Consider the following 9,947-nt stretch of genomic DNA (forward strand, 5'->3'; position numbering starts at 1 on the left):
AACCGTCACTTGCACTTAGTAGGATGGCAAAACTTTACCCTTATCTGACCTGCGTGTAGGTTTTCCTTATCCTTTTTAAGAATTTTGTTTTGAACCGTTCGACGCGCGGTTGTCGATAGGTTAGTGTTCGGTTTCCTTTCATGATTCATGCGGATAGACCGGCACTTTCATTTAATGGGATAATTGAACTCTTCCCCTTCAACTGACCTGCGTGAAGGTTTGTCAAGTTATTGGGTTCGTGCGGGTAGGACCGCCTTCCCACGCAACGACTTCACGTAATGTGAACGCCGTCACCAGTGTTGCATAGTTTAACCGTTCGACGCGCGGTTGTTGATAGGTTATTATTCAGTTTCCTTTAATGATTCATGCGGATAGATCGGCACTTTCATTTTTGGGTGCTGAACTTTTTCCCAAACTGACCTGCGTGAAGGTTTGTCACGTTATTGGGTTCGTGCGGGTAGGACCGCCTTCCCATGCAATGACTTCACGTAATTATGCGGTGAAAACCGGCATATTAGTGTTCAGAAAAGTATAAATGTAAAATCATCAGCTTCGATGTTCTTAAAGAGAATCATTTCCATTAGAAGTGGCTCTTGGCCTTTTCTTTACAAATTGGAATTGATTTACATGCAGACTGTGTAAATGAGCTCCCTTCCATGTTGGGATGGGAGTGCCATCGAGCCGATACGCACCTGGTTCGGGATCTCGTTCTTTACGCAGCATGTAGTCTCGATTTTGAAGCTGGAATTGATTCGTGTTTTCCCCAGCTGAGGTTCTATACGCACCCGCCTGCTCAGCCTTTATTGTGCCACGAGGTGCGCGAGCGTCCCATCTCTGACAAATGCTTCGACCATGTCCTTTACGTCTATGCATTCTTCAGTGTTGTGGCCTTTTGTCTTGTGGAAGTCACAGTATTTGCTCCGATCAGCATCGTGACGATGTCGGATTATTGGAGGCTTTGGCCATGGGAGCTCTTCAGTGGCGAATATCTCAGTGACGCTTTTGGTGAGTGGCGTCCATCTGGAGTTCCGGTGCGACTGTACATTATCCCTTCCGCCTACTCGATGTTGCAAGCCGGATGAGGTGTCAAAGTTTACCCTTGACTGCCAAATGCCTAGCTTCCGTTTTTTATTTAGTCTGGCGGTGAGGACGTTGTCTTCTCTCGTCTTCTGAGTGTAGAGGTTTGTGCTCTGTGGGAGATCTCTACCCAGTTGCTTCTCTGTTTCCGCATAGCGTTTTGCTGCTGTCATGATGCCATCCCATGTGGATGGCATGCCATCTTTACCCGTTAGGGTGCGGATGAGCTCTGGGTCATGTGCGCCCTGGATGAAGGCAGCGCGAACAAGATCTTCGCTGATATTGCCCAAACTTAGCTTCTTTGAGTTGAAGCGAGTGATGAAGTTTGGCAGAGATTCATCTTCCTCTCGTATGCATTTGAGGATTGTCCATTGCTCCTCGGTATACTTCCGTTGCTGGCTGAAGTGTTGGCTAAACTTCTGTTGGAAGTCTGCCCAGTCGTAGATGTGGTTGACCGGTAGACGATCAAACCAAGCTCTAGCAGCCCCAACAAGCGTCATTTGGAACATGTAGCACCACGTGGGTTCCGTCCAATTGCTGACGGTTGCCCCCGCTATGAACCTGTTCAAATGATCGTCTGGATCAGATAAACCGTCATATGTGCCTATGTTAGGCATTTGTTTGGCACTTTTTGGGGCGATTGCTTCCGCAATGTCCCTTGCAAACTTGGACGTTCCTGCATTCGCAACGTTTGGTCTGAACGTTTTGGAGAAGTCTCGTGGACTTCCACCTGTGCTTTTTGGTTTGAAGGCTTGTCCAAAATGCCTTTTCGGTTGGGATTCCGTTTCCTTACGCTTCCCTTTTGCCCTATGGCGAGGGTTCGCGTCGGAGTCGGATTCCTCCGAGTCATCCTCCCAGTATTCGAATTCGTCGGCCTGTTGCACGGAACGCAAGCGTTCGTCCAACTCAGCCTGGAATTCCTTTTGTCGTGCCTCCGCCCATGCCTTAACTTCATCGAGAGTCTGGCGGGGGAGTCTTCGTTTCTCAAACTGGGTATCGGTGGATCCCAGTAGGCGATCATTTACTGCACTTGCCCCAGCTTTGGTAAGTGGGGTAGTGTTCGTAAAATTTACTTCACTTGCCCCGGCTTCGGTAGCCGGGGTAGTGTTCGTAAAAACTGTGTTGCCGGTATTCCTCCCAGTAGCTGGGGTTGTGGTTACCGGAATTTCTCTAACCATCTTTGTAAAAGTTTGAAAAAACTGGAGAAAATTGTAGTTCTAGCTTTATGCACGGATGGCGCCAATGAAGAAACACTAGCCGGACCCCGGACAGATTACTGGTAACCTGGGGGTTGGATAGCTGTTTCCCACGAGGGGTTAGACCCTTGGAAGATGGTTCTTCTGATAACCTGCAAAACAGACACCGTGAGCTCGTCACTGAGAAGGGGGGGTTCCTCCTTGTGACCACCCTCCGGCGTGAGAATCAGACTAGATTGCTCTTTAAATATAAAAGTATATTAAGAGATTGCTAGAGCAGATATCAGGTATAATATGATGATAATGTGATAAGATATGATAAGATGAGATGGTCATACCATTTGGGGTATTTATAGCCGAAGGTAGGTTTCAAAGGAGGTATGGCCGGCTGCTACAGTGTTCCTGTTCATCAACAGTAGCCTACGCACGTGCCCTGCTGGTAGTTGGTGGGTAGGCAGCGGCTGATAGTGACCAGGCCTGCTGTGTACTATTCCCTTTCCACCAACTGCCGGCTACGCACGTGGTATGACAGTAGTTGGTGAGTAGGCAGCGGCTAATAGTGATACAGTATAGGAGCATGCTGCTTGCCATACTGTATCAGTGAGCTGTCGTATCTCTGATCAGATCTTTCGCCCATACCTCGTCAGGTACAGTAAAAGATCCTTCAGTATACGGACTGGCTTATTTGGGCGGGAGTATTCCCCCTCCCGCCTCTGTGCGGGATTGCTCCCGGCTTGGCTCATTCCTTCAGGTGACACTGAATGATCGAGAGCTAAGTGCCTTGTGCGTGTAGCCATGCTGCGCGGGTGGCCTTCCCTAATGGCTTGTATCCGAGGCTGCGGGGACAGGCGGAGTCCTTCACCATTGGGAGGCATTTCCTGCGGGACCAGCTTGCGTACTGCGCGTAAGGACGTCACGTCTCTGAGCATGGTTGGTCCTGCGGATCCAGTTGGTCTCTGCGCAGACGTCCCTGTTTAAGGTGAGTCTTGCGGGTCCAACTGGGCTCTGCTGGGACCTACCTCTTCAAATACACATACACAACTTTAATTATTATTATTTCTTCTATATCAATGATTGAATTTCCAATCAAGTGAGTTATGACAAAACCTAGATCTAAAGAAAAGAGAGAATGGATCTCTTGTAAAATGAACCGATGATTCCATATCTGGAACGGCTCCAAACAGATCTGAAGGTAATTTTCAGATCTATGAATTTTCTGGGTTTCAATCAAACAGATCTGAAAATATGTTTTGATCAACAAATTTTTTGGACTCCCATGGAACAGATCTGAAAGAAGAAATGATAGATCTGGAATTTTTTATGAACAGATCTGAGAACCGAGATGAAAAACAAAGAGTAATTCCTTGTTGTTCTAACAAAAATACGGATGGCGCCGATGAATAAAAACACGGATCCACCCCCCAATAATGGGTCCTAGATCCAATGAGTCAACATGGTAGGATACGGTTAACTGCTGATACGATACGCCTTGATCTTCTTCTCCGGTTGATTAGATCTGCCATGGAAAAGTGGGGGAGTGGAGGTGACTGTTAAGAGAATGAACTCTTGTTTACAGACACAAAAATATGTGGGAGCCAAGGGTCCAAGAGAAGGTCATTTCAATGTATGATAAAGGCTCCTTATATAGGGACTCCATGGCTACCATCATGAACCCTAACCTTTATTGGGCCAGGCCTGGTTAGGGGTTACCTCCACAAACCCCCAGCCCAATGGGCCTAATTAGTAGACAATAACAATAATGTAATAAACATAATATATTATGTAATAAATAAAAGGTCGTATCGGGTTTGACGTACCCTACATCTACAGATGGATATGTATTCATGAAGGGCTATCATTAGTCAACAAGTTTATTTATGAGATGGACGAAGACGGAGATGAGTTGGATGTGAAGAACAAGTCGTGGAAGACCACTGAAGAGGTAGGTCCCAGCAGAGGTGGTTAGGACCCGCAAGACTCCTTAAAAGGAGACGTCTGCGCAGTTGAACACGCAAGATTCCTTAAACGGACGTCTGCGCAGTTGAACCCGCAGACTTCACCATAGGGACGTCTGCGCCGCGACCTACCAAACCCGCAGGACTCACCACGCTCAGAGTTGTGACGACCTCACAAGCGGTACGCAAGCTGGTCCCGCAGGAAATGCCTCCCTATGGTTTCCAAGTATCCCCTGTTCCCGCAGGTGCGGATACCCGCCATTAGGGACTGGCCACCCGCGCAGCATGGCTACACGCATAAAGGCTCCAACTCGTAATAATTCAGTAGTCACCTGAAGAAGGAATGAGCAAAGCCGGGAATATTCCCGCATAAAGGCGGGAGGGGGAAAACTCCCGCCTAAATGAGCCAGTCCGTATAATAATGGAGGATCTTTTGTGTGATACCTGACGAGGTATGGACAAAAGATCTGACCAACGATACGACAGCTCACTGACAGCAGCATGGCAACACGCCACAGCACTGTGACCATTAGCCGCCGCCTGCTCACCAACTCCTGCCATACCACGTGCCTAGCCTGTAGTTGGTGGAAAAGGAAAAGTGAACAGCACGCCTGGTCACTGTCAGCCGCTGCCTATCCACCAATTACCAGCAGAGCACGTGCGTAGGCCACAGTTGGCAGAGTAGTAGGCCGGCTAAACCTCCTTAGGAAACCCACCTTCGGCTATAAAAGACATCAAATGGTAATATCATTTCATCATCTAATATCTTGTATAATTTACCTGATAACTGCTCTAGTATTATTAATATACTTTTATAATCAAAGAGTAATATAGACTGATTCTCACGCCGGAGGGTGGTCACAAGGAGGAACCCCCCCCCCCCTTTCTTAGTGACGAGCTCACGGTGTCTGTTTTGCAGGTTATCGGAAGAACCATCTTGCCGGAATTAACCCCTCGTGGGAAACGTCTATCTAACCCTCAGGTTACTTGTAATCTGTTGGGGTTCGACTGGTGTTTCTTCAACCACTCTTTAGCTTCAGGGCGGGAGGAGCAGGATGACCAGAAACCTATCATGTCCCCCTCAATACTTATCTTTTTTTTATTTTGAAAAGTGTCCAAAACAAAACGTCATTTTCGAAGTGATACATTAGATAGTCATAGTATGCAAATACATATATAATACATGAAAATACAAACGTGTATTCTTGAATCATATACTCTTTAGATACTGTCATTTTATTAAAATAAACATCAATAACTCGATTGATATATCGAGATTCTTTTTTTTTTTTGTTTTACTAAAGAAGCAAATGGCATGCATAACTTGAGGGTAGAAATAGCTAGCTAAACATGATATAATGTGCAACCGGACGATAATAGATACTTTTTAGTTACTACAAGTGGTGGATAAATGAAATTTTGTGGGTGTTGTTTTTAGTGTTCGAATATCTGTCAAGATATTTTTCGGTCTGGTGAGTCAAATCACATAATAAAAAGACAATACCGAATCAAATAAAAATTATAAACATGATAAAAATGTCTCATTGAAAATGTATAATAAAAACATAATATCCTTACAAATGTTCTCTATGTGCTTTTACCTTTTAAAACTGATTAATTATATATTCCAGACAGTAATTCCTGAGTAACTCTTATAACTTATATATTATGTTGATGTATAAAGATATATGATTATATTTAAGACACTCAAAATGAGTTTATTTGGTCTTACAAAGTTATGTGTAGTTAATCATGTTAATATAAACATGTTTACTTGAACATTTAATAAAAATTTAGTTGGATATGAATTCATGATGGGCTATAATTAGTCAACAAGTTCATTTAGGCGAGAATATCACAAACTTATTTAGTAAACTATTTAACCATTAACACTTTAGAAAGATGAACGGAGACGAGTTGGATGGGAAGAACAAGATGTGGAACATCACTCTTTAGCTTCAGGACGGGAGGAGCAGGATGACAAGAAACCTATTATGTCCCCTTCAATAATTATCTTTTTTTTTATTTTTAAAATTAAGCGTCTAAAACAAAAAGTCATTTTTGAAATGATACATTATATAGTCATAGCATGCATATACATATATATAGTAATAATGCAGGAAAACACAAACATGTACCCTTGAATCGTATACTCTTTAGACACTGTCATTTTATTATAATAAACATTAATAACTCGATTGATATATCGAGATTCTTTTTTTGTTTTACAGAAGAAAAAAATGTGTAAAAAAATAAGAAATAAAATAGTGCCAAGCATAAATAAGAAGAATTATGAGAAAATAAATATAGTCCTCATTCAAGAGGATGCCATGATGCTTGAAGAAGTTGAACCATTAGTTTATTTGTTCATCCCAGTTGCATCCTTCACTGCCTCAGTTGCTTGCTGTGCCTTTTCTTGCATTTGTTGACCGGCCTGCATTTTTTTGTTAATTAATCACTTACTAATATATATATATATACATATATATATATATATTGGTTTCGATCATTAAAACATTAAATTGAAGTTGAACCTGTTGCACTGATTCTTTGGCAGACTGGGCCGCATTACTAGCTTGATCCATCAATTGGTTGCCTTTTTCCTAATAAGACATTTCAAGACAACAAATACAATTTAAAGATTTTACATTTGCAATAAATTGATATAATTTGTTTAAAAATATGAAATCCATTAAGTCAATTCGATCAATGAATTGACAATGGATGATCAAAGAGAGAGAGATGAGTAACCTCGGCTTTGGCTTTGGCCTCACCGGCTTGGACACTTGCGCTTTGTTGGTTGTTCATTTTTATAGCGTTTGTTATATAAATGCAAAAGTACTGAAAGAGATTATGTTGATGATATGATAGTAAGGAAAAATGGAAGTATATATAAGTTGTTTTGAGGATGAAAGAATGGACATGTGTCATGTTAATATCCTAAGAAATTGCATAAGTTTCTCCCTATCATTCTTTGCTATAACTAGACATGTTTTCTCGCCGTTTGAACAGGAAGATCACAACTTTATGACATGTGTTATATTTGGAGTGTCAAGAGAGATCGAATGAAAAATGGCCATATGATATATTTGGGAAAAGGTAAAGATATAAAGAAAAATACTTATATATGCATACCATAAATATGAAAGGCACCTTTGACAATAAAAATTCAAATTTTCATTTAATAAACACCCCTTTTACAAAATCTATAATCATGTATAATCAAAACAGTACATTATGTTAAGGTTAATATTCGATTTGAAACTGATTAAATCAATCTTAACCAAACTATAACGTTCAAAAAATGAACAAAGCTTCATATTTTGTTTTTACTGTCAAAAATCTAAAATATTTCACTTCAGATTAAAATAACAAATAATGGTTATTTAAATTTTGTTACTTATCCAATTATAGTTTTAGTCTATCTTATTCAACATAACACAATTAAGTAACAAATAACGGTCATCTGAAAATCGAAACAAAAAAAAAGACTATCGAATTTGAATTTTGTTATCTATTTAGTTATAACATACATCAATTCAATTTTTTAGTCTTAGTCGGAAAACCGAACAAACCGAAACCTATTAACACCTCCACCATCATTTCGGCATATATAATAGAATATGCATATTTCCCCCCTCCTTAGCTTCTTAAATGCATATTTGCTCAACTCAAAAATTTAATTGCATATTTCTCATCTTTCTTTAAAGTTGCCCGATTGCCCTGAGAAATAAAACCCAAATTAAATATTCCAGGTTTATAGGCATACCCTTTGCTCTCGGCGATTAATTTGCAGACTTCTCTCTCATCGGAGCATAAGAGGTTTACGGTTTAAGTTTAGGTTCAATCGGCGATTAGTGATTCTAGGTTTAGGTTTGGTCAGCGATTGATTCCACGTTTTATACATGTTCGTTCCACGTTTAATTTATTCATATATATTCCAATGTATGCGACGAAATTATAGGGGGCTGTTTTAAAGAACTTTATGCATTATTTTCATTAACAGATTCGGAAGGTACCATTTTCTTTGATTTGGTTTTGAGCTGTGATTTTTCATTTTTGATTTTAATTTGGAGTGTGAACGTGAATTTTATTTATTATTTTAAACATAATTAACGTTTTTTTTATTATAAATATAACTAAACATATACCAAATTCTGATTCTCACATGTTCTCCTTCATTGTTTTCTAGGCACGCAAAAAATCAATGAAACTCGGTTTGAAGATTTAGTGACCCTGTTTGAAGAAAAATAACATTAAGAACCCAGTTATAACACTTTTAAAACTTGATTAATATGGCATGAGATATTTTCCAAAACTAAAGAACAAAAACATATGCAATTTCCCTGTATTAAAATACTTGTTTATAAATAAAAAATAAGAAAATGTGGACGAAAATATGATTCAGCTAATTTCTAGGCGTATAGAAGACATGTTCGTATACTCCAAGAACCCTTAAAGTACCGATATCGACAATTAATCGGTGTTATTCAATTCACCCGTCAAAATCGGTATCGTCTTTCTTTTCATCGTTGTAATTTCTTATGCTTTACTTTCGTGTGTGTATTTAGATTTTAGACCATAAACCTTCCAAGATTTCTGTTATCATGAGTTAATAATTTACCATCAAGCAGAACCTGATGATGTATTCTTACTTAATAACATCTTTTCTTAAATTATCACTACTTGATTATGATTGGATAACCTTAGTGATGATAGCTGATTAACAAGCCCCTAGTTTCTGTATAACTTTTGCCCAATTAGCTCTTGGATTCTCTTATTAATTGAGATTTTGTGTGTGTGCCTGAGCAGGTGCACAAACTAGGGTTTTGGTCCTTTCAACCGGGATCGGTTTTGGGCCAAAATCCCGATTTGTGCATAAAATAAACCAGGCTAGTAATGGTGTCTGCCTGTCTGGTTTTGAACCTGAACCAAACTGAACCCGTTTACTTGAACCTGAACTGAACCCAACCAGGATTGACCCAACCCAACCCAGTTTCAAACCGGTTTCAAAATGTAGGTTTACAAACCTGGGTTCAAACCGGTGTTTGTAAACCTATACTTTGGAACTGGGTTGGGTTGGGTTGGGTCAATCCTGGTTTTGGTGAAACCAGTTCAGGTTCCAACCTGGTTTTTAAGGGGGGAAAGGATCGGTCTTGACTGGTTTGAAACTAGGTTTTAATTGGCTCGGGTTGGGTCAAAGTCAAACCCAAACTGAACCGATTAAAACCAGGTTTCAAAGTATATGGTTACAAAACAATTTCAACATTTGGTTCGGTTCAACACCGGTTTTTTTGCACCTCTATGCGCGTGCCTGTTTGATTATTGACTATCTTAATACTGATACAGTCTCTTATTGTCCTAAAGATGGGTGACGCCACTGAAACCGAAGAGACCAATCTACAAACCGAACAAACTGATGACGATGTCAAACAACAATTATGGAAACGGTTTCGCCCGAAGCTTTGGTTATCATCAATTTGGAGAAAATACTCTCTCGATTCAAAGTTCAATAACACCAAAACATTCTTGAAAAGCAACATCATTCCCACTTCAATCTCAGTAGCAGTGGCCCTATGTTATCTCCTCTTAAAACCAAACGGGCCGAAATGTAAACTCGTTCCTTATTCAAACTTATTAAAAGGCCTTCAAGACGGAAGCGTGACACGCGTTCAATTCAAAGAGAACTCACGTCGTATAATGTTTTCCGAGCGCGCAA

General features: G+C 40.4%; 1 protein-coding gene across 1 annotated transcript; it reads right to left on the reverse strand.

Annotated features, from left to right (window-relative positions):
* Nucleotides 1–6,367: 6,367 nt before the first annotated feature.
* On the reverse strand, nucleotides 6,368–7,112 carry LOC143542775 (uncharacterized). The gene is made up of 3 exons (XM_077035284.1): nucleotides 6,980–7,112; nucleotides 6,763–6,831; nucleotides 6,368–6,662 (listed from the first exon to the last, which is right to left on the reverse strand). Exons 1-3 carry the CDS (start codon nucleotides 7,034–7,036, stop codon nucleotides 6,588–6,590), a joined length of 201 nt encoding a protein of 66 aa, XP_076891399.1. The 5' UTR covers nucleotides 7,037–7,112; the 3' UTR covers nucleotides 6,368–6,587.
* Between the last annotated feature and the right edge of the window lie 2,835 nt (nucleotides 7,113–9,947).

Source organism: Bidens hawaiensis, unplaced genomic scaffold (genome assembly GCF_021521415.1).
Source record: "Bidens hawaiensis isolate Kalapana, Puna unplaced genomic scaffold, B.hawaiensis_p1.1 tig00012963_1, whole genome shotgun sequence".
Classification (NCBI taxonomy): Eukaryota; Viridiplantae; Streptophyta; class Magnoliopsida; order Asterales; family Asteraceae; genus Bidens; species Bidens hawaiensis.

What these genes read in the sequence shown, in the direction of transcription:
- LOC143542775 (XM_077035284.1), bottom strand. Translation starts at nt 7,036, where the DNA reads ATGAACAACCAACAAAGCGCAAGTGTCCAAGCCGGTGAGGCCAAAGCC. An exon ending in AGGCCAAAGCCAAAGCCGAG is followed by an intron (nt 6,832 to 6,979) that starts GTTACTCATCTC and finishes ATGTCTTATTAG; the next exon opens with GAAAAAGGCAACCAATTGAT. An exon ending in CCAAAGAATCAGTGCAACAG is followed by an intron (nt 6,663 to 6,762) that starts GTTCAACTTCAA and finishes AAAAAAATGCAG; the next exon opens with GCCGGTCAACAAATGCAAGA.